This window comes from Pollicipes pollicipes, unplaced genomic scaffold, assembly GCF_011947565.3.
Source record: "Pollicipes pollicipes isolate AB1234 unplaced genomic scaffold, Ppol_2.1 Scaffold_3481;HRSCAF=4094_pilon_pilon_pilon, whole genome shotgun sequence".
NCBI lineage: Eukaryota > Metazoa > Arthropoda > Thecostraca > Pollicipedomorpha > Pollicipedidae > Pollicipes > Pollicipes pollicipes.
In genome coordinates this window covers 303268-329977 of record NW_023596304.1, presented here as the reverse complement: position 1 = coordinate 329977, position 26710 = coordinate 303268, and the positions used below count along the sequence as shown (strand labels likewise).

Below are 26710 nucleotides of genomic sequence, written 5' to 3'. Positions count from 1 at the left end.
CGTGCTGACATCCGCGTTCGACGGCAGCTAGACTCCCGTCTGACGGCAGCTGGACTGTCCCAGCCGTCAGCGTCTGACGGTACCTGGACTCCCGACCGTCGGCGTCTGACGGCAGCTGAACTTCTGGACGTTCGCGCCTGATTAGCCGGACTCCCGACCGTCCGTGATTGACAGAAACCGGACTCTCGGCCGTCAGTGTATGACAGAAGCTGGACCTCCAGCTGTCCGCGTTTGACGGAAACATCTCTCGACTGTCTGCGTCTGGCGGGAGATGGTCTCTCAACCGTCCCTGTCTAATGATGCTGTACTCCCAACCGCACGAGACAATGCCTACCAGTTTTGGGATCAACGTCCTCGGGCGTAACACAAGCTGGGACGTTAATCCAAACTGCGTGTGAAAACGTGACACATCAAACGAAAACAAATGTGCTCATATCCTTCTGACCCTCACAACAGCTTATCCATCGCGACGTAGATCACGTATAGCAAACATCAGTCAGTCAGTCGGAACACAAATGCAATTGCTTGAATAAAAAAGTATTCACACTGGCGAAAATGGTGTACTGTGGAAAAGGGCTGTATAGTGTCTAGAAGACATGGGTTGCATTCATTGTGCCCTTGAGTGATTCCAATGGCACTGTTACCCATCGGTGTGTGAGCACCGCAACCAGTTACCGCAGTCTCTTCAACTTTTCGATTTGCCCTAAGACGTGGCACACGCGGGCTCATCTTTGAACGGCAGGGTCGGTTCATGCTCAGCCTCTTAACATTTTGGGCCGAACGAAGCAGGCGCGCTGAAACCATTAATCAACGTGCCCTACGGTCTACATTGACTCTAGAAAGAGGCTCTCCCACACAGCCCGGTTCCCTCTCATCTCCGAGGCAACACGATTGTGCAACTTCTCATGCGCCAGATGAAACAGGGTGCATGTGAGGCAGCCGCGCGTTAGCGAGCCCGGCACCGGCCGAGGTGAGTGAGCATCCGACCGTCACGGTGAGCTGGTCGCTCCGCCGGCCGTCTGGACAGAGCCCGGCTCGGACTGTGACGCCGGCTCCGTGGCAGCGCCAGCGGCCGGCGAGTCCAGCCGAATCTTCTGACGCATCTTGTCTCGCAGGTGGTGCAACACGCGGCCCATGCCCTCCTTCACCGCTGCTGACGGCCCGGCGGCGGCCCCGCTGCCCTGCACGGCGCCAGCAGCCGGCCCGGAGGACGTGCTCATCACCAGCCGCTGGCGCATCTTGTTCTTCAGGAAGAGCAGCACGCCGTTCATGCCGTCCATGGCCAGCTTGCCGGTCAGCAGCGTCATCTGCAGCAGGATATCGTGACCCTTCTTCTGCACGAACAGCGTGAAGACGAGGGCCGGCCGCGGCTTGGGCTCGGCCAGCGACACGGCTCCCAGCCTCGCCTCCAGACACGGCCGCTTGGCCGCCGGGCCGGTCTCGGCCGCGGCCGCCGCTGGCTCGGCCGACTCGGAGTCGGCGCGCGGCCGCTTGGGCGGTGGCTCGGCGGTGTCCGAGCGCCAAGACAGGTCAGACAGGTCGGAGCCTGGCTCGGCGCCCGGCTCGTGGTCGAAGTCGGGGTCGGGCGAGCCGGCCAGCTCGGCCGAGCTCGGCGACGGCTCCAGGTCGGAGGTGGCGCCCAGCCGCTCCTGCGCGCGCCGCCGCCGCCGATTGTGCGTCCACGTGTCGGCCGCCGCCGTCACCTTGTATGAGGCAAAGTACTTGTTGCACTTGCCCGGCTCCACCTCGGTCTGCCAACGGCCGCACGTGCGGTCACAGGGTTGGTCGGCCGGTTGACACGTTAGCGCCATACACAGATACGCAGGCCAACCTCCTGCGATACGGAGGCGCCCACCGCGTACCTTGCGCGTGACCTGTACTCCGGTATGGCATAAGCAAAACTCGGACATGCCATAGGAAATCTCAGCAAGTCGAATTCGGACAACCATTCAAAAGTGGTAGTCATCGTGCCTTACTGGCTACATTCCATCAGCGTTCATGGCGTTCGTCCGGTGGAGAATTCGCAGGAAACACGATGGCGTTCCTCCAGTGGGAAATTTACGACAAACACAGACTGCTGGGGGGGCAGTCTAGTCTGACCTGCAGCTCCTCAAGCCAGCCGACCACGCGTTGCTTAACACTGGGGATGTCGTAAGGGATGCCGTCCATGTCTCGCGGTACTACACACTGCACCGGCGCGCGCTTCTTCGTCTGAGGACGCAGAACACGGGGTGAGAACGTGCGCAAACACCCTTCCCCCTCCCCCCCCCCCGTCTCTACTGTACCAGTCCGACGGCGACAAGTTTTTGAAAAGGATCAACGCTCTTTCCGGAACAGGCCAGCGTCCAAACACACCCAGAGCAAGGTCAAGACAAATGACTGTCAAATGGTCGAAAGGAAGTCGGCTGAGATAAGTTTTTCCTAAATAAACAAATGCATGACGTAGGGAGTAAAGGCTTAGAACTCCTAGTTTCCCGGCATTACGAGCTCACACTTCACAAATGAATACCGTTATGGATCTTCAAAATATCACGATGTACTCGTTCAGCGAGGTTGTCAAGCAAAGATGTTAAACACCAGATAAGAAAACATCCCAGCTTTTGAGCCTCTCACGTCTGAACACCCAATACACGGTACTGTGCAAACGACTGCCAAAAACACTGGCGGCTATGCCGAAAAGTTTCGAAGACCCACATTGAGTATTAGAACAGAAGGAAATGCAAATGCATGTATCAATGTTCATCACAACGGACAGGAAACCATTTCTACACGAACCTAAAAACGTAAATGATGAACTTTAAAATTTGTAATGCTAGCTTCTTCTTGACGTTAGCTTGTTCTTAACTGACTACGAGCATCACGTGTAACGTCGAGCGCTGATAACATAACCAACGTTTGTTTGATGCTGTTTAACCAGTACGTCTCGGTGTATTGAAGGCTGCTAACTTAACTCTCCGCGTAAGAACTCTGAACTCATAATAAGCAAGTGCATATAACGCACAGTTCGCTCAAAACCCAAAGCTACGGCCACAAAACCGCACCAGCTCCCCGCCGAAGTTCACACGTATCTATGGCCGTCGGCAGCCCACCTGCTTCATGCCCTTGACCTGGTCAAGCGCCAGGCCGGCCTGGAATGTCCAGCCCATGGCCCAGCGTTTGGTGTTGCCCTGGCAGAGTTCGGTGGTGATGACCTCGGCGGCGCCGGCCTCGTACGCCAGTCGCTTCATCGGCCGCACGCTCGACTTGTGACCCAGCATCGTGGTGAACACGCTGCGGCAGGAGGCCGGCTCAGCTCGCAGTCCAGGCTGACAGCGCGGCGCCGACGGATGTGGGCCCACTGCACCCCTCCGTAGGCGGCGACTGCACCTTGCTGTATGGGCCAGCTGCACCCCGCTTTATGGGCCGACTGCACCCTCTGAGGGCGGCGACTGTACCCCGCTGTATTGGCCGACTGTACCCCGTTGTCTGGGCAGACCCCATACCACTACATAGGTCGAAAGTACACCACTGTACGAGCCGACTGCACCCCACCGCACCCTAGACGACGGCAGAGCAGGGAGCTCACGTCTGTCGCCGGGCCAGCCGGGCTTATTGCGTCTACACGGGTCTGATCCCGTCCCGACTGCCTAATACTGAGACGCCGTTCAAGAGCGCTTCGAGGGCAGTGAGCATATGCTGGCCATGATAACACTGACATCTCACTCGGCCCACGTCCATGGTACGCTACGCTGCACCAGCCTGAGCACAGCTCTGGACAGACCCACACTAGGGCGCCAGCCAGGCCCTGAGGCCGGCGCGCTGTGGCGTCGCTGGCCGGGAGGCGGCGGACGCATCTGCCGTACCGGCACCGGTCGGCCAGCTGCGGGCTCTCGGCGATCAGACGGCCGACGAACGCCCGCTCGCCGCCCGGGCACGCCACCTCGTGCAGCAGGCCGGTGGCGGCGGCGGCGGGCGGCGGCCGGCGCGCGCGCGCCTCGCCGCCCTCCGCCGGACTCTCAGAGTCGAAAAACGGCGGGTTGCAGAGCGTGAAGTGGACGGGCCCGGCCGACTGCAGCGGCCCCGTCACGAGGCTTGCGTCGGCCTCCAGCACTGCAACACGTGCGCCGGTACGTTAGCGCGCACTCTCTCTACGGCAAACCTGTATCCAGCTGGCATTCACGGGTCCCGAAGGTTAAAGGCCAAACGGGCCCTGCACGAAGACTTGGAAAATCCCGGGCCCCCTTGGTCCGGGGGGAACTCATTTACGCGGGCCATTCAGCAGAAAGAGGCCCATGAGGCAAAATCCCCAAGGGGCCCACTTCAAAGGGGCTCACCGAGCGGAGCTGCGGTTAATCCCAGGCTCCCACTAATAGATGCCGATGTAAGAGAAACGATGGGCTATGGGGTCATTGGGACCAGAGAGGAGTCACGAGGCCACCCTCAGGTACCTGAGGGCCCTGCAGGAAATGGCCCGCTGATCCAATTTGTGTCAAAGTCCAAAAGGGACCCCTGGCACTGACGTCACGTAATGGAATGTCCCTGCTATACTCAAGATGTCTCAAACACGGCCATCAAAGACGCTGAATGTTCAAGGGCGACTTTCAAGAGCCTGCAGCCGGAACTGCTCCAAGCGCGCTGTATTAGCGGTTCAAAAGCTGCAGGTTGGCGCGGTCCGCGGCCCATTTCCCGAGGCCGAGTACAGCGCCAGGGGTATGAATGACCTAAACGACCAGCAAGCGAGGTGTAAACATCGAGATGCAAAATCGCCGCAGCACCCTTCTAGTTCACTAAGAGCGCTTATCTCGACACGGCTGTCTTGGGTGGAGGGTGAGGCACGAGACCCGTCAGGCAAGTTATTTGTGGAACCGTGCCAGCTCCGGCTGAACGTAGGCTAAAATTTGGACGACACAAACAGTGTTAGCATGGCCCCCTGACGTAAGGCTAACACGCACAATCGTGAAGTGTCATCTGTGAGACCGAAAAAAACACTTCGAAGGAGGCTCGCCCTCGAGAGCTAGAGGCCCATTCCAGACCCCTACTGACAGATGGCTGAACTCTGCGTTGTGATCCGCCCGAAAACTTTTGTGAGCACGTCGCACGGGATATTGCGAGCGAGCATTTTGGGTCACATGAAACAAAATGTTACGCTGCTTCTCTGTGTGGCAATACAGTTATCCATGTTGGGTGTTTTGCTTGGATGGGTCTCCCCGCTAAGGTCTTGACTGTTCTGATCGGAGATTTCTGTTTCTCAAATTTCACACTTCCAACCGCCATTCAGCATTTTCTAACGTATGAGATATTCTATAGCGGCATACTTTGTATCCTGTGCGCGAAAAAAAAAATCGAAAGACTTTTCGCCGTAACTTGCCGTGCATCAGAATGGCTTTGCCGAAACTATTTGTCCAACGTCGTACAACAATTTTGGGCCATCCATCGCCAAGACCTATAAATGGCCGCATCCGGGAAGAAATACGATTTTCAAAAGGCATACATACGTGGACAGGGGGTCGACTTAGTGGGAAAAGGGGGGGAGGCTCACTTGGAAAGGAGACCCGGACAGCCAACATCCCCTCCCCCCCCCAAAAAAAAAGTGTCTGGCTGCGCGTCTGCCGGCACCTGGACGGTCGTCACAGCATATATTGCAGAAGTGGTGTGTACATACCAGCGTGCGGCGTCAATGAAAGCACACCAGAACAAAAATATGTCAGTCCATTTGCATACATTACGTCGACACTTTCACCGCCGTCCCTCCTCAATTCTCACCCTGCACGAGCTGCTGCAGACTGTTCTTCTGGACGTTGCGGCGCGCCACGGCCAGCGAGTCGGCGTCACGCTCCGTGGCCACCATCCTCCAGCCGCGCCGGGCTCCCAGCAGCGCGTACACCGCACACGGGCCCGTGCCTGTCGGTGGCCAGCGTGGTCACCTGCCAGCGACGCACCGACACCGGGGCGACGACGGCATCCGCGGCGCGGCGTCCCAGGGCACGGCCGCCGTCCCGTCCGGGCCCCTCCACTGGCGGCGAGCGGCGCCTGGGGACGGCCGCCGTCCCGTCCGGGCCCCTCCACTGGCGGCGAGCGGCGCCTGGGGACGGCCGCCGTCCCGTCCGGGCCCCTCCACTGGCGGCGAGCGGCGCCTGGGGACGGCCGCCGTCCCGTCCGGGCCCCTCCACTGGCGGCGAGCGGCGCCTGGGGACGGCCGCCGTCCCGTCCGGGCCCCTCCACTGGCGGCGAGCGGCGCCTGGGGACGGCCCGCCGTCCCGTCCGGGCCCCTCCACTGGCGGCGAGCGGCGCCTGGGGACGGCCGCCGTCCCGTCCGGGCCCCTTCACTGGCGGCGAGCGGCGCCTGGGGACGGCCGCCGTCCCGTCCGGGCCCCTCCACTGGCGGCGAGCGGCGCCTGGGGACGGCCGCCGTCCCGTCCGGGCCCCTCCACTGGCGGCGAGCGGCGCCTGGGGACGGCCGCCGTCCCGTCCGGGCCCCTCCACTGGCGGCGAGCGGCGCCTGGGGACGGCCGCCGTCCCGTCCGGGCCCCTCCACTGGCGGCGAGCGGCGCCTGGGGACGGCCGCCGTCCCGTCCGGGCCCCTTCACTGGCGGCGAGCGGCGCCTGGGGACGGCCGCCGTCCCGTCCGGGCCCCTCCACTGGCGGCGAGCGGCGCCTGGGGACGGCCGCCGTCCCGTCCGGGCCCCTCCACTGGCGGCGAGCGGCGCCTGGGGACGGCCGCGCGCGCCTACACGCTCGCTGTGCGGCTGGCGGCAGGGCCGACTCCACCATGCGGTGAACAGAACACACGCCGGACGGCGGAGCGCTCTTTGACGCAATGTATGAGTGAGCACGGACGAGGACGTAACGCCATATGGTGCCTGTAGTCTAGTCATGCAGGTCACCCTGTCACTACGTGGGATCTGCCACCAGTGCGCAAGGCGCCGAATATCGCGACAGCGCAACGGCGACTATTCTTATCATGTGACATCGGAATCAGGTCACGTTCACAGGTCGTGCTCAAATCGGTTTGTGGGTCGTGCTCAAATCAGCTCACTGCTGGTTATGCTGAAATTGATTAACGGACCGTTCTTAAATCAGCTCCAGGGTCATGCTCAAATGGGCTCATGGGTCCTGTCCGGAGTTTGTAAGTGTTTGAATAACTAACTAGTCCGGCGCCACGGTTCGAGCACCAGCCACTCACAGGCAGCACCTCACTGAGAAAGTCATTGTTGGGGCAATTCATTCCCGAGTCCGGCCAAGACAGCGCAATTCAAGCAGCTGGTTGAAGCGCTAGAGACGATTCCGTTCCCGAGCGTGGAAATCGAGACGGCACCTGCGCCCGACAAAGATCACAGCGCCGCCTCGTCGGGCGCAACGTACCCAGGTCCAGGCCGACAACGGTCTCGTCCTTGGGCAGCTTCAGGGCGCGCACGATATCCTCCAGCCAGAGGATGTAATTGAGCCGGTTAGGCAGCGTAGGCACCAGCTTGTCTGCCGGAATCTCCACGTCCAGCTGGAAGTCCTTCAGCAGCAGCGTTTGCGTCAGCACGCGCAGGGCGTCCGGATCCTTGAAGTCATATTTAACCTTGCCCGACACATCCTGGGAAAGGTTCCATCTGTGTCTTTCGTGCGTTGGGAATCAAACAACCACGCGCTCGCAGCAGCGCTCCACGTCTTTCGACATATTTTGAGTGATCTGAAATGCTACATCATATGATATTAATAGGCGTTTCAATAACAGCAAGTCTCATTACAAAGCAAAGAGCAATCATTATTTACTGTAAGTGTTCATTATATGTTAGTTGTAATTGTGGGGACTAACTGAACATTCGCAGTTAGTTTCACCAGCGAGTGTCGCCCCTCTCATGCACGACCACCGTACACTAGCCGTGAGCCGCATCTGGAGATGGCTGTGTACATGGACATGCTCGCTGTGCGCTGGGACCGCAGCCTCGAGCCGATCCGACCGTGAAGCGCACAGAATACATGAGGAACAGCCGCGGCCTTGGCGCAGTGAACACCGACGACCCCCAGAGGACACTCACTGTGGTTACGTGTTTCCTGATGTCCGGAAAGCCATCTACCAGAGCTTTGAAGTCTGGAGGGGTTCGGTATATATTACGCGGATGCATGAATGCATTTTGAGCCATCTTGTCCACACCAATTCACTACACAAGTCTTCCAGCCACCTGTGGCTGCAGTTGTTGCTGATTTCTCATGTGAAGAAGGACACATCTGTGACTTTTCATATCATACCATTAAGCCATTGTTCATGAGAGTTGGAGAGTTTAACTATATTCATGTAGCCTAACTAGATACATTTCATTTATTGTACATAAGGTGATATTGGGCAAGACCATTTCATAAGAGTGCACCAAATTTGATCAGAACAGTCTGTCAAGTAATAAAAAGTGACAGCAACAGACAGACCAACCAGCAGTCTGTGTCAAAATGACAACAGCAAATACCAATGCATTGAAACTAAAGGCAGTAGCTTTTAAGGCAGATCAGTAAGCGCATCACTTTTGTGAGTGCCCTTGATGGATCAGAGGCAGCAGAAAAGAACCCAGCACCAGAAACCAGGTAACACAGCACCAAATGTGCTCCATGGAAGATATGCAAGCAACACCAGACCTGACAAACCATGGGGGGGGTTGGCACCACAGCTATCAAGGATGACCAAGGCCTGTATCGTGAGATGTCACATGGTATCTATCAATCATATTCTGGTTGACTTGACCCAGGGCATCTGTCAGCAGTCCCATACACCAAAGCACTGGCCTAGGGATGAAAGAAAAGCTAGACCAGCAAGGCATGGGAAGACGTAAGATGATCTGATCATACTTATCACTCAGATGCAGGATTTTGCCTGGTTGAGCTTGGTGCAACAGAGCACCCCATGTTTACCGTGCCACGTCAACAGGCATCATCTAGTGTAGATTTTTCCTGACTGAATAAATGCTACAACACCACTGGCTGGGCCTCACCTTGAACTTGTGAGTGCCAAACTCTAGCCAGGCCAAATTACACAGACACGGTACACCATTTTTCTTGTTATGGGGTATTTTTGGCTAGTCGCCTTGGAAACATCACAATTCTTTGAAAAATTGACTTTCCATGCACACAAATGGGTACCAGCTATACACCAAACAATTACTGTTGTGATGTTACCCCACACCAGTCATGTTTGGCACATGTATTTCTACAGTCTGATGTAGTTGTGTCATTGGGGCTTTATGACACACTGGGCTGCTGAGGCTATATGCCACCATCTGCCTCTCTCCCTAGCAGGAAGGACAGGCACCACACTGAATTGAACCCATACCTCTGGTTTCCCAGACTCAGCAGTTAACAAGGACACATTAACCACACTACCAGTAAGTCAGTGTGACACAGTTGCAGTGCTTTATTGTAAGATCATGCAGACCAATTAATGCTTTGCTGGGCAAGACAACATAATCAAAGTATCTTTTCAAGAATACATGTTTCACACCAGTTCAAGTTCTAAATAAGTCAGGTCCACACACTTCTGATATTCAGAGCCAACCTCAGCCTCAAATTCGGGTGTCTTTCAAGTTCGGTGATACAGCCACCGTCACCGCCCGGGACATTACACCCTAGTCTTCAAACACTTGATTAGCTAGTCACTGGGTTCCTCAACATCAACTAATATTTCACTTCACCAGTTTTAAGCAACGACCCCCACATATGGCCAACACTCTCCACCGCGCCTATTCACGCGCGGGGCAAGTTCGCGCGGGGAACTTCAATAAGCGGCACTGCGGCGAAAGTAGCGAATAGATCATGAACGTTTTCCGGGAAAGACGCACAACTTACAAAAAACGCACCAACGCAGGCACTAGCGAGATCACTCCTTCCACGCATGCCACCAAAAGCAAACAAACCACCCTAACGCTCTAAAAACAAAATCGGGTGACCCAAATATGTTTCAGATGCTCGGTAAAAGGCAGAAGATTCGCCAGATTTTAACTGGAATCTCAGAAAAGGTTCCCTCGTTTCAAGGTTATTAGTTTCCACACCTTCCCCAAAACAGGCCTATTTGATGTGGTTAAGGGCTTTGATAATGTGTTCACACGCTATACGAACACATCTTTACCCGCTCAATCGACCAATCAATGATGGTGCAAGAAAATCTATGTAAGAGCAAGTCTGACCATGACCTGATGCGTTGGTATCATGCCGCTTTGGTGATCTTATCTTGTCAAAATTAGTGCATGCCGAAGGAGCGATAGCGCGGTCCTAATTTTATAACGATCTGTATTGTGGGATCAAACTTAGCGGGGCCAAGCTGCTGCGGGCCTAACGTCTATGTACACCGGCGGTGCCCCAACCCCCTCCACGATGGTCTATATCATTGTGCTTTTCCCATCATAGATCGCTTCCAACAGGTTTAGAAACATGTGTGATGTTATCGCCTATCTCTTTTCCTTGTGAAAACCCTAGTTGCGCCACCGGTTTTATTAAGACATAGGGGTGTAACCAAGCCTGTAGGTGCACCCGCGGCGCTGCCTTCTCCACACCACACAACACCACCACAGCTTGACCTTGGAGTTCGCGCACGGATCTCGTTCGCGTCCCAAACACAGCGAACGCGAGGTGAGGCGGTTGGTGGTTAATTCCCCGGGCGCCGCCACCAGAGTGGGGTTGGCTGTGGCTATTCCAGAGGTGAGTAGGAAGACGCAAAATGTTTTGCATGTTTGTCTGGATTTAATTCTTGGGCTTGGTGTATGCACGCTGTAGGGCTCCTCTAACGCAAGATTTGGGCTGGGCCTCAGTTGTGAATTCGGCGCACAAGTATAGGCCCCCCGGGAAGGCGCATGCAGTGAGTGGGCGCGGTGAACTATGACATCGCGCTTGTTACCGTGGCTATGAGATTGGGTGGGGACAAGGTGAAGGGTTCAATGGAGTCTGGGGATAGCCTGACCTGAAAATAATGAGATGAATAAGGAAAGGTGAACATGTGCATTGGGCTTTTTTTTACTTGGGTACCTGTATTGCCGACGGTGGGGAGAGAGCTACGCTGGCTGCAGGGTTCCTGTACTGCCGTGATGGAGAAATGCTGTTAGGTATCAGCCGACGTAGTGACGTCACTGAAAATGGGTTTGCATCGATCGGGGTTCTTTTGGGCCGACCGAAGGCTACAAGGTATTTGCTAGCGATATGATGTCACTGGTATTCGACTGGATATGTGACGTCCCTGGTTGTGAGGCTTTAGGGATCTTTTGGGTGCAATGAATGCCGTAAAGCATCACCTGACGATATGTCGTCGCTGGTATTCAATGAAACATCAGGCGCAACAGGCCTTATTCCATCTTTACCTTTCGTACCTGTCTGCTGCAAGCATTTGCGTGCCGAATAAAAGCTTGACCGAATCACCTGAATGTGTGACGTCACTAATCATCACTTGATACGGGTGCACTTGGGCCCCACGGCCGCGGTGTATCATGCTCCGTGAAATATCACCGGATATCGTGACGTCACTGATATTCGACTTAATATTGGTCGCAGCAGGTCATGCTTCATTTTTACCTTCGTACCTGTCTACTGCAAGCACTGGCGTGATGAATAAAAGCTACCAAATCACGTGAGTGTGTGACGTCACTGGTCATGCATTTTTATGGATCTTTGGGGGCCAACTGAGGGCCGTAAAGCATAATCTAATGATGTGACGTCACTGGCATTCGACTGTGTGTGATGTCACTTGTGATCAGATTTTACGGCCTCTTTTGGGCCGACGAAAGGTCATACGACATTAACTGAAGATGTGACGTCACTGGTACCCGAATAAAATTCAGGCGGGACAGGCCATGCTTCATCTTTACCTTTGGTACCTGTCCATTGCAAGCATTTGAATGCTGAAGGAAGGCTCTGCCGAATTACCTGAGTGTGTAACGTCGCTAACCATTAATTTATATAGACTGCTTTGAACCCATCGTAAGCCACACCACATCAGCTGACCATATGACGTCACCGGTTTTCGTCTAGATGTCATGCGCAACAGGCCATGCTCTATCTTTGCCTTTCGTACCTGTTCACTGCAAGCATTCGCGTGCTATATCAAGGTGATGCCGAACCATCTGAGTGCGTGACGTCACTGGTCATGAGTTTATACAGGCTCACTTGGGCAGCCCAATGCAACAAAGCATCATATCCTGTGAAGCATCGCGGGATGATATGACGTCACTGTATTCGACTCAACATCAAGCGCAACAGGTCATGTTCCATCTTTACCTTTCGTACCTGCCTACTGCAAGCATTCGCGTGTTATATCACGTCAGTGGTTAAGAGTTCTTACGGGCTCTTTTCAACCCCCTATATGGTATAATGCTTCAGCTGACGATATGATGTCACTGGTGTTCGACTTAACATCAGGCACAACATGTCATGTTCCATCTTTGCCTTTCGCACCTGTTAAAGTATTGGCGAGCCTAATGATGGCTCTGTCGAATCACCTGAGTGCGTCGTCATGAGTTTTTACAGGCTATTGTTGGCCGAGTGAAAGCCATAAGGCATCTTCTAACGATATGTCGTCACTGGTAATCCACTAAGTGTGTGACGCCATTGGTCATGAGTTTTCTCGGGCCTTTTTGGGCCGACTTAAGGCCATTAGGCATCAGGTAACGATATGACGTCACTGGTATTCAATTAAGCATCAGATACAATATGTCAAGTTTCATCTTTACCTTCCGCACCTATCTACTGCAAGTATTCGCGCGCCACATAAAGGCTCTGCCCAATCACCTGAGCGTGTGGTGTGACTGGTTATGAGTTTACGCGGGCTTACTCGGGCTGACTGAAGGACATCAAGCATCATCTGGCGATGTGACGTCACTGGTATTCAACCTAACACCAGGCGCGACAGGCCATGTTCGTCTTCACCTTTCGTACCTGTCTATTGTAAGCATTGACATGCTTAAGGAAAGCTCTCTGAAATCTCCTGAGTGTGTAATGTCACTGGTCATGAGTTCTTTATGGGCTGCTTTTTTGTACCTATAGGGTACAAGACATCAGTTGACGATATGACGTCACTGGTATTTGACTTAATCTCAGGCGCAACAGGCCATGTTCCATCTTTGCCTTCCGCACCTCTATACTGCAAGTATTCGCGCGCTACATAAAGGCTCTGCCGAATCACCTGAGCATGTGGTGTAACTGGTCATGAGTTTACGCGGGCTTACTCGGGCTGACTGAAGGACATCAAGCATCACCTGACCATATGACGTCACTGATATTCGGGCTGTGGCCCAGACTTATGACCGCTAGGCGACGCCCTTGATTATTATTTAGCCATTAGGGCATTCCGGACCGTAGCTGCTCAGGGGCGCATCCTGTGATGTCGGGCGGAATAGCTTTGCATATACGTCGGTTTGTGGGGTGGGATCACCTTTGTTTTGTGTTTACGTTTGTTCAAAATTTTATTCGTTGAAACAGCCCGTCGCGTTTGAAGTTGCTACTTAATGGTGCGCACAATAAAATTAGTGTGCTTAACTATGGTGCATCTCCCACCTCTGCTGCGGAATTTCGTAGCCATAGGTGGCCAAGTGACCTCCTACCAACTGATGATCAGTGACGTCACATACTCAGATGATTCGGCGGAGCCTTCATATAGCACGCGAATGTTTGCAGCAGCCAGGTACGAAAGGCAAATATGGAACATGACCTGTTGCGCCTGATGTTTGGTCGGGCACCAGTAACGCCATGTCGTCAGCTGATGCATTATAACCTATAATGGGTTCAAAAGAGCCCATAAAAACTCGTGACCAGTGACGTCACACACTCAGGAGATTCGACGGAGCCTTCATACAGCACGTCAATACCTTTAATAGACAGGTACGAAAGGTAAAGAAAGTACGTGGCATGTTGGACCTGATGTTAAGTCGAATAACAGTGACGACATATCATCCTGTGATGCTTCACGGGCCTTTGTGGCCTTGGGCGGCCCAAGTGAATCCGTATAAACTCATGACCAGCGACGTCACCCACTCAGATGATTCGTCTGGAGTTCGACTCGAGCGAATCGACAGAGCCTTTTTGTAGCGCACGAATACCTGCAGTAGGCAGATGCGAAAGGTAAAGATGAAACATGGCTTATTGCAACTGATGTTAATTCGAATACAAGTGACGTCATAACGTTATCTGATGCCTAATGGCCTGAACTCGGCCAAAAAAGGCCCGTAAAAGCTCATGACCAGTGACGTCACACACTCAGTGGATTACCAGTGACGTCATTTCGTTAGCTGATGTCTTATGGCTTTCGCTCAGCCAAAAAATAGTCGTAAAAATTCATGACCAGTGACGTCGCACACTCAGGTGACTCGGCAGAGCCACCATTTCACGCACCAATACTTTACAGGTACGAAAGGCAAAGATGGAACATGACCTGTTACGCCTCATGTTAAGTCGAACACCATTGACATCACGTCGTCAACTGATGCATTTTTTCCCTATAGAGGGTTCCAAGGAGCCAGAAAAAACTCATGACCAGTAACATTACACACCCAGGAGACTCGACAGAGCCTTCATTCAGCACGTCAATACTTGTAATAGACGGGTACGAAGGGTAAAGATAGAACATGGCCTGTCGCGCCTGATGTTAAGTCGGACACCAGTGACGTCATATCGTCAGCTGATGCATTATACCGTTTGGGGGTACAAAAGGTCCCGTAAAAAGCTCTTGACCAGTGACGTTACTCACTCAGGAGTCTCGGCAGAGCCTTCATTCAGCACGCCAATACTTCCAAGAGACAGGTACGAAAGGTAAAGATGGAACATGGCCTGTCGCGCCTGGAGTTTAGTCGAATACCAGTGACGTCATATCGTCAGCTGATGCTTGATGCCCTTCGGTCAGACAGAGTAAACCCGCGTAAACTCATAACTAGTTACACCACACGCTCAGGTAATTCGGCAGAGCCCCTATGTGTCGCGCGAATACTTGCAGTAGATAGGTGCGAAAGGTACAGACGAAACATGGCTTAGATAGAGCATGGCCTGTTGCGCATGATGTCTAGTCGAGACCTAGTGACATCATATCGTCAGCTGATGCCTTGTGGCCTATAGTAGGTTCAGAAGAGTATACAAATTAATGGTCAGTGACGTACACACTCCGGTAATTTGGCAGAGCCTTCCACGGCAATGCTTGCAATGGACAGGTACCAAAGATAAAGGTGGAACATGGCCTGTCGCGCCCGAAGTTCATTCGAATACCAGTGACGTCACATCGTCAGTCAGTGCCGTATGACCTTTCGTCGGCCCAAAAGAGGCCGTAAAATCTCATGACCAGCGACACGCACAGTCGAATGCCAGTGACGTCACATCGCTAGCTGATGCTTTATGGCCTTCAGTTGGCCGCAAAAAATCCGCCAATACTTGCAGCGGACATGCACGAAAGGTATAAATGGAGCATGACCTGTTGGCTGATGTTCAGCCAACTACCAGTGACGTCATATCGCCAGCTGATGCCTTACGGCATTTCGTCGGTCCTAAAGGACACGTTGAAACCCACGACCATTGACGTCTTACAATCAGTCGTATAGCAGTGACGTCGTTAGCTGACACCTTGTGGTCTTCAGTTGGCCGAAAAGCACCGGTGGAACTCGTGACCAGTGACGTCACACACTCAGGTGGTTCGGCAGCTTTCATCCAGCAAGCCAATGCTTGCAGTAGACAGATACAAAGGTAAAAATAAAGCACGGCCTGTTGCGCCCAGTATTTATTCGAATACCAGTGACGTCACGCTATCCGGTGATACTTTGCAGACCATGACACACCGTGGTCGTGGGGCCTAAGTGCACTCTTATGAAGTGATGATTAGGGACGTCACACATGGAGGTGATTCGGTCAAACCTTTATGCGGCACGCAAATGCTTGCAGCAGACAGGTACGAAAAGTAAAGATGGAACGAGGCCGGTCGCGCCTGATGTTTAATCGAATACCAGTGACGACACATGGCCAGCTGATGCATTACGGCATTCAGTGGACCCAAGAGAGCCTTACAAACTCACGACCAGTGACGTCACATACCCAGCCGAATACCAGTGACATCATATCACAATCAAAAGCCTTATGGCCTTCAGTCGGCCCGAAAGAACCCCCATCCCGATCGATGCAAACCATTTTCAGTGACGTCACAATGTCAGCCGATGCCTCACAGCTTTTCCCCCGCACGACAATACTCGAAACCCTGCAGCTAGCGTAGCTCTTCCCTCCGTCGGCCGTACAGGTACCAAAGTAAAAAATTACCGTGCATTGCATGGTCAAAATTGGATCAGGATGTAATCCCATGGGAAAATTAAAGGAAAGTGGTGCTAAGTTCATGTTACATCAGGCTTTCCTCCACTGTAAATTGTGTCATTCCTCAGCAGCTGCTTGAGTGATGAATTTGCACCCACGATTGTTTTCTTTGAATATTGGATATGCTGGATGTTTGTAGACATGGCATGCAGAATGCAGATGATGGGTGGAATTATTATGTACCTACCTGTAATGGCATGGCTTACTATCAGAGCCCCTTTGAGAAGAAAATGTGAATAGGACAGCAAATCATAAGTGTTCTTAACATACCTGATAATCTGTTGCATTGCTTCTGCTTGTGTGGTTTGCAGTTAGTATTCCATGCTTGACTGCTAAATGTCAGGAAACCAGAAAAACTTGCTGCCAGTTACAGAACAGACTGATGACAGTGGAATCATTCCAATCATCCTTAAAAGCTTGCCACTCATTTTCCCTACTGTTCCAGCCAGGAGCATAGTTTTGCAAAATGGGTTGTGGGGCATTAAAGCAAAAACTGACATAACCTGCCCCAAAAGTATGCAACCAAACAGGTCTGTCCTCTAATTTTTATCCACTTTCTTTCCAAAGTGGGATTGTCTGAAGCCTGAGTTGGAGGGGGGTCTAGGCCCCCTAAGTGAATAGGAGACTATGCCTCTGGTTCTAGCATCCTAGTCATGGTGATGCCACCAAATGACTGCTCCACATTTTGTTTCAAGTCTTGTTTGCTGTAGGTACCTGGCCCTACACCAAGGTCCAGTTTCACTGCAGCATAACACAATTTTCATGGTCAAGGTTGAGAGCCTGTCATGGCTGTGGGTGGCTTATACCACTGAAAAGAATGACATTGCATTTGAGCTATTTTATGTCTTTATTCAAATATTTGCCCAGCCTTAGAGCTGTAGTACTCACCAGGAGACATGTTGCCTACTTAAACCAACACATACTTCAGCTCTGAGTTAGGCTTAACAGGAGATCCAGCTCATGTGATTGACCCCTGCATACTGTTTGCAGGCCTGTGCAGTTGCTGTGTGTCTGTGTACACTCATCAGGTCAGCTAAGTGGCTGACCAGTCTGCTGAGCAGGCCCTGAGCAATCATCCCAAGATGGCGGGCACTGTGCCTGACGGAGAGGCGTCCGGCCGGCGCGGCTCGCGCAAACAGTGGACTCTGCACGACGGACCGCAAGGCTCGCTGCGTCGGCTGCGCAGCAACCTGGCAGAGGACGGCTGCGAGGAGTCGCAGCTGGTGTTGGCCAAGCAGCTGCTGGATGCGCCGGCCGCGCCCTCTGAGGCCACCCAGAATTATGTCCAGGCTGTCTATTGGTTGACCAAGGCATCCGAGCAGGGCAATGCTGAGGCTACCGAGCTGCTGCGCGAGTGCTTTGACCGGGGCCGCGGCATCACGGACCAGAACTACAATCGACGTGAAGAACTGTTTGGACATGACGCAGGAGGAGAAGCTTTCGCGCCGTGCTGCCCGCGAGCTCTTCTACACGATGGCCGACGGTCAGGACTTCATCACGACGGCGCAGCTGCGCAGCCGGTTGCAGCGGCTCACCAGCCAGGAGCGGCGCGACCTGGAGCGTCCCGCGCCTGCCGCCGCCGCCGCCGCCGCCGCCGCCGACGGTGACCAGCCAGCCGCTGAGGCCGAACCACCCGCTGATGGCGGCGGCGACGGCAACGGTGACGGCAGAGATCAGGGCGAGGGCGTAGCAGCGACGGCGCCGGCGGCCGAAGACGCGACGGACACGCCGCGCACCATCTCCTTCCTGAGCCACATCGGCGGCGAGAAGCTGTCTGAGGACTCGCTGGTGGCGGCGGCGGCCAACTTTGTCAACGGCGACCTGCCCACCATAAACAAGTTCCTTAAGGTCAGCGATGACGAGACTGCTTTCCAGGAAATGACGCTGCTGGAGAAGGTGATGTTCCATCCGGTGCGCTCCGTCAGTTACGGCTATCACAAGATGATCGAGACAATGTCAGAGCGCGGCAACGCCTTCCTGCTCTCGCTGATCCCGACTACGCAACTGAAGACGATCCTGGTCGTGTTCCTTGTGTCCTTCGTCGACGTCCGCATGCTGCGCTTCATCCTGCCGGTCATCGTCCTGTACGTCGCCCTCTTAGTCATGGTCATCTCCACGCTGCAGATGCTACAGCTTCACGAGGACCTGGGCAATTTCCGCATCTGGTCACAGGTGATGAAGATTATCAAAGATGACCTGAACACGCAGCTAGCCGAGGCGAAGTTCTGCTGGAAGAACCTGTACCCGTACGGGCGCTTCTTCGTGGCGATGGCTGCGACGGTGACGGCGCTGCAGTACACGCCTGACTCGATGGTGCTCAGCTCCGAGATCACTGCGCTGGCCGCCCTCATGACGGCCATCACGTTCATCTCGCTCAGCGAGCGCCACCAGCGGCTGGCCTGGCTGTCGATGGTGCTACACGTGACGCTGTCCTGTCTGCACCTGTTCCCGACGCTGAGGCCTGCGCCGGCGGCCAGTCTGCAGCTGGCGCCCGGCCTCTTCCTCGACTTCTCGTTGCTGGCTATCCTGCACCTGGCCACGCTCGGTTGCTACGCCACGATGGCGGCGCAGGACAGGTGGCGCGGCACTTACAAGGTGCTGATCCCGCACCTGGCCTCGGTCGTCTGGTTCCAGACCGCCATTCTGTTTGCCGGCGACGCCTCCACCGGTGGCGTGCTGCGCGCTGTCGGCACCTTCTTCGGCACTGTGTTTGCGCTCCCCATCATCGGTGGCTTCCTGCTGCTATTCCCAGCTGTGGCACTGGGCCGTCACCTTTACCAAGCCGGCTTCCTGCTGCAGGCGGTGGTGACGGGCGCGCTGCTGGCGCTGCCGTTCGGCCTGGCCTTCTTGCGCAGCCGGCACGCCTCGCTGACGCGCGTCATCTCGTCGTACCAGGTGCTGGTGCTGGGGCTGGGCCTGCTGTCGCTTCTGCCGGCCGTGCAGATCACGTATCTGACGACGCCACCGCCCACCGACGTGACTGCGCTGCCCTGGCAGCAGTTCTATAACGTGTGTCACCGGCCGGCACTGGACGCCGCCACCACGGCCCAGGTGCAGCACGGCTGTCAGCTGCTGGAGGGCGCCACCGTCGAGTGGGAGGGCACCGTGGCCGACGTGCGCGTCCAGTCGGCCGAGAACAAGCTGCAGGCGCTGATCAGTTTCCTGCCGGTGGGCCTGCAGCAGACGCTGGCCTGCGTTTACGGCCGTCCAGTCGGAGACTGCAACGCCGAGCTGATGGACGAGGTCAGCTTCAGCCGCTGCAAGACGGCGCACACCGTCATGACGTCACGATGCACGTTGCGCTCCTGGAACCGCTACCAGTTTCACATTGTGGTGCACATGCCAGCTGGCTACCTAAACGTCAGTCCGGCTGATGTTTACCTGGCGGCCGACAACCAGTTCCAGGCGTTCGGACTGAACCTGCGGGCGGGCGACCGCGTGCAGTACCGCGGTCAATTGAGCGCCGGCCTGGGCACGACGCGGCCGCAGCTGCAGCTGACCGGTCTGCGCTGCCTCAGCTGTACCCAGGAGATCGCCCCCATACTGGAGGTCACCCAGCGCGACGTCGTCAACGAGCTCGTCACCAGCGCCGGCGCCGTCTTTAACTTCGTCTGCTCGCCGCTGCTGCGCTACGAGAAGGACCCAGCCGCCACCTGAGCGGGCCGCCGGCGCAGCGAGCGGCGCTTCTCCTCAGCTGGGGTCGCGGTGGCGGGCATTAATCAACTGTCTGAAGTCTGAAACGCGGAGCGCCTGGAGTTCGGGCGCGGATGCAGCTTTATGCCGACGCGGAATTGGTCGACGGACCTTCCCCTGTTGTTTTTCACGTCCTCTAGTCAGGCTTGATAGACTTGAATGAGGGTTGGCTTCAGGGGTCACGCTTTGCAAGCAATCCCACTATTATCTTGTTTCTGTGCTTCCTGCAGAGCAGCTTTCGCACATGGTGATGTTCACGGCATTAGCTGAGAAGCTTTGAATGGCCTCTTTCAATACTCTTCAACTACTTGCGAGTGACATCGGATAATGCACGTTGGTTCAATGGCGTGTGTTAATAATCTATATATGCGAGGTATTCGTTCCTTGTCTTACCTGAATGAGGGCCATAACTTTTTGTTTAGTGTCACATTCGTTGGCCAGGTTGGAAAGGGTAGGCTTTAACACTTAGATCTGATTTGCTACTTACGAGTGTATTTGTACCTAGTTGATTATTTCAGCATGGCTTATGGTCATACTTTTGCGTGTTGACTACTTTTGCCTTTGTCCTAGGAGTACACCTAGAAATTTCCTGTTTTTTTTTTTGTTTTTTTGGTACTGTCAGTTACTGTCTTGCCGCTGATGCTCGGGTAGACACATCAGTGAGGAAATGGGCACAGGCGACAGGTTTGTCAACAGATTGTGGCCTTTAGGAGAACTTGTTAAACAGACGCGTAGAGAAAGAGAGTTTGCCGGCAGGAGGCAGAGCTTGCCGTTTACATCTGTGCTGTCGGTGCTCATTCTCAGAGTCCCTTTAAAACCGAGACAGCGGGTGCATTACCAAAACAAAGACGTAAAGCGCACTGGCCCAGGATTCAGAAATTGGGCTGTTGGCTATCGGGCAGCATTGCAAAGGCGTTGGCCAATTACTTGGAATGTTCCGTAAAGAAGATGGTGTGTGCTTTTCTAGTCTAAGTGCGAAATAAATAACATCAAAATGAACAGTGTTTGCAAACAGAGAAGGTATGACGCCGGGCTTACGGAAGTACGTTAAATGTATTATGCTTGGAATGTGAACGAAATATGTGGTTACCAGCATTGTACGGTCCCAGCGTCCTATTTTGGTGTGTTGTTGCCAATTTAGCGTGGATAACCGCAGAGTGCGTCGACCCAACCTTTTTGGGCCGATTTTCTGATGTGCGCTACCCAGGGGCGCAGTTTCGCAAAATTGGTTGGGGTGTGAGGCTCAACGGGAAAAAGTACCCAGCCAGCCCTCAAAATATGCAATAAACAGTTTTTTATAAATTAATTCCGAATGGTTTGCATGGGTGACTGCGGGTTCAGAGTACCTGCTAAGCATAGCTTGTTGCGTATACCCCGAACCCACCACCCAAGTCGTGCCATCTAGTTCAACGGGTTTCTCCCGGATTCTGCCCACTTTCTGTCCCAGTTGGGGGGGGGGGGACTGAAGTCTGTGTTAAGGGGATGGGGACTGAATCCCAAGTTGGAGGGGAGTGAAGCTCCCCACGTCTATTCCAACTGAAAGGGAAACTACACCCGTGGCGTTGCCAGTGTCAAACTTACGCGCAAAGCTGTGATTCGTGCCCCTCTCCTCCCTGTTCTTACACCTTTCGGCCGACCTCTTCAGAACGTTTTCGTGTAGCTAGAGCAGCTACGATTTCGTGAGCCGTTCAGAACCCGGGGCACCATTAAACACATGCACATTGTATACCGTAAATATGATATGGTAGAGGTACGGTACAGGCTGTGACCTGAGGTCGCCAGTTTCAGGACGGTTGATGAAATCGTAGCTGCCTTTTCTTTCGGAAAATGTCTCGAGGACACCGGTTCGGCTTGCTCCTAGTTTAGATTCTGATGCACTGTCTTGGGGCAGTCGATGCAGGTTCTTATGGGGAAGACGGTGAACTGTGGTCACAAGTTTGAGGCTAGGCAATGAAAAAGTCTTGTATTCTTGCGTTAACTGGTGTTTATTTGGAAAAAAGTCGGCGCAGCACTCGGCGGTGCAGCAGTTTCTGAGTTTGGAGTTGCTTTTGTGGATGGTGGCGATGTTGACTGCTACGGACAGCATTTTGGTAGCCGCTTTTTGCGGCAATTCCTGCCCGGCAGCTACAAAATATTGTTATTGTCGTTCATGCAATCTGGGTTCCAACTTTAAGAAGAGGCATTCAGTGCACCTGAAAAAGATCTTGTGGTGTGTTAGGTGAAATATTTATGCGTCATCGTAGGTACAGGCACGCTATTTTAAAGTTAAACACCTGCGAACATGAAAGCCAACACGTGGGCTGTATAAATTGTCACCTTTATACCCACTGTCAGCATAATAAAACTAGATAAGATGGTAGTATCAGCCTTATTCCTCAGAAAAATCAGGGGAATGGGGATAGTTTGGTTGATATTCCAGCAAGATGCCTTTATCGAATCAAAAGCGGAGGTGAAGTGTTGGTGAAATAAATTGGGTAAGATCTACACTTCTGCTGTTGTTTTGTTTTGCTAAAGGCATGTTGCAAAAATATCACTCAAACTATTCTCTATTGTCCTGTTTTTTCAGAGGAACAAGGCTAATGCTACTGTCTTATCTGTGTGAATAATGCTGCTCACTAATGCACTGGGAAACTAATGTAATGCAATGTATGTGATAGTTTCATTGAATACATAATGTCAACAATAATTGGATAACATCCAGGTTGTATTAGATACCTTAACTTAAGGCATAGCAGTTGCATTTTCACAGTGCTGGTCATGAGTGTTTTGTGTTCATGGCACTGCACTGATGCACTGAAGTCAGTGGTTTGCATTTTGCTCACCATGGCTCATCTTACCAAGCAGATAATTACAATACTAGGAAATACATAGAGGTGCAATGGTGCCCCCATGCCTTTATGATGTCTCAAATTTTAGTCAGAAGCAAAGATGTGACCTGAGCATATTGCCAAAAAAAAGTAAAGAAAGACACTTAAATCAGGTTTTCTCCTGTTAAAATTAGGAAATACATAGTAATGGAATTAAAATCCCTCTTTCAAATGTTCAATGAGCACACCATGCTTCTTCCTGTCAACAGCAGTCACTGCCAGCCCCTGATAGGACATATTTGTTCAGATATTCAGTGCTGATGCTATGCTGGATACTGCTATTTTTTTAGGTTAAAAAACACAAGTGTCATGATTGTCCTTGAACCAGCTGTCATTTAAACCCCAAACTTCTGATCATTCAATTAGAGACTGTTCATGATTCCAGCTGTTGCTAGTTACCTTCCTGGGAAAGTAAGTGGCAGATGTCATTGGCTGGTAATACATTCTTGTTATTTAGAGATGAGATGGTGCAATGCTGCCCCCTTCTTATTAATATCACAATTAGTTTAACTCCACCATTGGACTGCATTCTCATTTAAGTCTTGGTTTTCAAGAGCAACAGCTCTGCTTGCTGTAAAGATCCTTCACTAGCCATGTCTCTGCTCTTTCAGGTGCATTTTTTGCCTGAAGATAAAACAGGTCATGTAATTAGCAATCAGCCATATCAAGATGGCCTCTCTTTTGACTCTGAAACTGTCAAAACTTGCCAAGGCAGTGGCTGAAAACCTACCTAAAGTTAGTGATGCTGGTGCAGCGGCATTATCCGGTATCCCCATCAGGAAATCTTCTCCAGTGTCCTTCAGAGACTTCATCAGAAGAATATCACTCTGTGGGTGTCAGGATGAAATTGAGGTGAGATAACTGCAGGGCGTCTTTTGTTTCAAGTTCCATTATCCAGTATCCCTATCAGGAGGTCTCCCCCAGTTTCCTTCAGAGACTTCATCAGGGAAGTATCACTCTGTGAGTGTCAGGATGAAATTGAGGTAAGATATCTGCAGTGCACCCTTTGTTTCAAGCTCCCTGTATCTGCCCAAGATTGAAGTGACAGCAGGGAAGTCAGGTGGGACATTGTGTGCCACCCTGTGTTTGTGTTTTGTGTGTAAGCACTTGTTGCTTTTTAAACTTTTTGGCACTAGTTGCCAGCTGTTACTCAATGGTTTTGTTCTGCTAATGCTACCTGTTAGTGTATTATAAACTGTCATTTATCAATAGCATTTTTACCACTTTCTTGAAATACATTGTATCACAAATTGGAGGAATATCACTCTGTGGGTGTCAGGTGTCCCATGCGTGGTGTGCTCCCATGCTCTCCTCCCACATGCTTACATTCCAAGCCCATACCCAAATCATTAGCATATGTCCTAAGCACATCTACCACTTCAGAAAGCCCATCACAAGGAGAATCCAGGGTCAGCTGTGGGAGATACTGAGGCCCAAGTAAACTGCCATTTACTTGGGAGATATGGAGCCTGAATGGTTCACATTCCATCTTAATTTGCTGACCAAAAATGGGGTGGCATCTGACAGTGACATTCCTTTCTAGCTGACAATCCAGGCCGAGTTGGCCAGTATGGAGCAGCTGCTGGCGCTGCCCTCGGCCGAGTGCACGGTGCGCGCTCAGGCACTCAGTGTGGCCGTCTACTGTCACCTGCTCGGCTATGACGTGCGCTTCATCTGCATCCATGCCATCACTCTGGCGCAGCAAGGCTCACTGCTGCAAAAGCGAATGGGTAAGACAGCACAGCAGGCAAGCCACCACGGCACTGGGCGGCCTTCCCGCCGTTTTGGAGGCCATTTACTTGTCTTCAATGCTGGTGAGGCTGACGTGGCATAAGCTATTAAACACCCTGGCAACTGTGTGCCTTTTAAGATTGGTCATGTCTCTGGTAGCGAGGTGTGATCGCATACTGGAGGCCCGTCTGAGGAGAGGACGCCGTTGGCAGGCTACCTGGCCGTGTCGCTGCTGCTGAGGCCCACCGACGAGTTGGCCGTGCTGCTGGTCAACACTGTGCTGGGCGACTTACGTAGCGGCGACGTGCTGGTCCTCTGCACCGGCCTCAACATGGTCTGCCACCTGGTTACGGCCGACAACGCCGCCACCTTCCTGCCGGCCGTGCTCAGCAAGCTCAAACACCGCCAGGTGCGGGGCCCAAGCCTGCCGGGAGAACGGCCCGGCAACCTGTCCCTGCTGCTCTTGTGCACGTACTCGTGTGTACTTGACCATTTCAGCCGACGAGGTACTTTGCGACGCCAGTGGCCGAGTGGGTCGTTTCAGTCGTTACATCATTCTAGTCATTATAATGCCGGTCACGGGCGGAACTGCCGGCTCGTCGCCGCTGCGCCGTGCCGCTCTGTCCGAGCGCGACTCCATTTCGCGCTTCTGCCGACAGGCGGTGGTGCGGGACAAGGCGACGCGCGCGCTGCACAGTCTGCTGCTGTGCTCGCCGGAGCTGTTGCCCGGCCAGCTGGAGGCTGTGGAGACGGCGCTGCTGGACCGAGACCCGCTCGTCATGGCGTCGGCCGTCCAGCTGTGCCTCACGTTCGCTGCAGTACGAGCTGGGGGGTGTTGAGCATGTGCTGGTGGCGGGCCGAGACCGCGCCTGGGACGCGGTGGGCGGGGCTTGTTGGGACTGTAGGGCGACGCCGTGCGACAGTGGGAACCCGTCAGCTGCCTGCTGTCACGGCGTGCGGTGAGGCAGCAGACCACTACCAGAGCCATACAGCAGACCACGGCAGAGACCTTGAGTCGTCTCCGGGGTAGCGCTGCGGCCCAGCCGCTACGTCGGAGTCAATACCGCACCTGAACGGGCCGGCGCGGCGATGGTGTTTTGATGATCGCTTCGTATCCATCGTGTTGTTGGCCTTGCGAGATGCCCCCCTTCCGGCACCGGGCAAGCGATGACGTTCTGGAACGGTAATTATCACAATGCCGCAGTGTGAGGCTAAGACGGCCTCACATTCAGATTTGGAATGATTTTACCACTGCCATGTGCTAGCCCACCTGAAGCGGACATCGCTCTGCGTGGCCCCATCATCGCATCAAACCACCCCCTGCGCTGTTTCCGCTCACGGCTGTATACCAGCCAGGGTCCCCCGTCGTGCGCCCCCGCCTGTGGTGATGGCGCGGGCGGCGGGTGGTGCGCTGACGGTAGGCCTCCGATCCGACAGCTGAACCCGGTTATGTTCGCCCACCTGACCACCAGCCTGATGACGATCCTGGGCCAGGTCCAGAGCCGCAAGCTGCCGCCCGACTTCGAGCACAGGGGCGTGCCGGCGCCCTGGCTGCAGTGCTCGCTTATCCGGTGAGTCAGCCCTGGCGCGCGGTTGCTGGCGCTAACGCAACGCCACTGAGACCCACATCGAAGGCGCCGCGCACTGCAGCACACGGCTGTTATCCGTGATCCAACAACAGCACGCCAAAGGAAACGCCGACCTTTTGGTATACACTGAGCTGTATTGCATGTCAAAAACGTGGACCCGTCCTTGTTCTCTTTGAATAACCGGTGTGGTTTTTGAACTTGAAGGGTGGCTCGATGTCACAAGCCATACGATCCGCCAGCTGTAATCCACCGGACGCGATGAGCATGCCAGTCGATGTCGACGGTGCGCCCTTTGCGAGTGTGACCCAGCCGCTGTATGCTCCGGTGATGTTTGGAGTAAACACGAGGTCAGTGTGAGATGACACGGTGGTCTGGCGCGCCCCCAGGCTCATCTCGTACCTGTGCCCGGACGACTCGGGCTTGGCCGACACTTTCGCCCAGTTCCTGCTGTCTCAGCTGATGGCCGGCGTCCCCAGCACCGCTATGGGCTTTGCCATCCTGTGTGAGTGCGTGGCGGCGACGGCCACGCTGCCGCCGGCGCCGGCCGCGCCGAGCGGC

At 53.8% G+C, this 26710-nt stretch overlaps 3 protein-coding genes across 3 annotated transcripts; 2 read left to right on the top strand and 1 right to left on the bottom strand.

The window, feature by feature from the left end:
- Window positions 1-183: 183 nt before the first annotated feature.
- Window positions 184-9763, bottom strand: LOC119092843 (RNA N6-adenosine-methyltransferase mettl16). The gene is made up of 8 exons (XM_037215762.1): window positions 8007-9763; window positions 7342-7561; window positions 5743-5880; window positions 3956-4089; window positions 3843-3919; window positions 3090-3270; window positions 2101-2211; window positions 184-1751 (listed from the first exon to the last, which is right to left on the bottom strand). Exons 1-8 carry the CDS (start codon window positions 8109-8111, stop codon window positions 990-992), a joined length of 1728 nt encoding a protein of 575 aa, XP_037071657.1. The 5' UTR covers window positions 8112-9763; the 3' UTR covers window positions 184-989.
- Window positions 9764-10851: 1088 nt separating this feature from the next.
- LOC119092826 (wolframin-like) lies at window positions 10852-20964 on the top strand. The gene is given in 3 exon segments (XM_037215744.1): window positions 10852-10871; window positions 17263-17666; window positions 17668-20964. Coding segments are annotated over 2 exon segments (2574 nt in total). The 5' UTR covers window positions 10852-10871; window positions 17263-17354; the 3' UTR covers window positions 19930-20964.
- Window positions 20965-22266: 1302 nt separating this feature from the next.
- LOC119092842 (AP-4 complex subunit epsilon-1-like) lies at window positions 22267-26004 on the top strand. Its single transcript, XM_037215761.1, has 6 exons — window positions 22267-22439; window positions 23444-23684; window positions 24376-24562; window positions 24776-24972; window positions 25223-25371; window positions 26001-26004. Exons 2-6 carry the CDS (start codon window positions 23502-23504, stop codon window positions 26002-26004), a joined length of 720 nt encoding a protein of 239 aa, XP_037071656.1. The 5' UTR covers window positions 22267-22439; window positions 23444-23501.
- The last annotated feature ends 706 nt before the right edge of the window (window positions 26005-26710 follow it).

What these genes read in the sequence shown, in the direction of transcription:
- LOC119092843 (XM_037215762.1), bottom strand. Translation starts at nt 8,111, where the DNA reads ATGGCTCAAAATGCATTCATGCATCCGCGTAATATATACCGAACCCCT. An exon ending in TCAGGAAACACGTAACCACA is followed by an intron (nt 7,562 to 8,006) that starts GTGAGTGTCCTC and finishes AACCTTTCCCAG; the next exon opens with GATGTGTCGGGCAAGGTTAA. An exon ending in CGTTGTCGGCCTGGACCTGG is followed by an intron (nt 5,881 to 7,341) that starts GTACGTTGCGCC and finishes GGCCACCGACAG; the next exon opens with GCACGGGCCCGTGTGCGGTG.
- LOC119092842 (XM_037215761.1), top strand. Translation starts at nt 23,502, where the DNA reads ATGGCCTCTCTTTTGACTCTGAAACTGTCAAAACTTGCCAAGGCAGTG. An exon ending in GGTGTCAGGATGAAATTGAG is followed by an intron (nt 23,685 to 24,375) that starts GTGAGATAACTG and finishes ATTCCTTTCTAG; the next exon opens with CTGACAATCCAGGCCGAGTT. An exon ending in GCAAGCTCAAACACCGCCAG is followed by an intron (nt 24,973 to 25,222) that starts GTGCGGGGCCCA and finishes TTCTGCCGACAG; the next exon opens with GCGGTGGTGCGGGACAAGGC.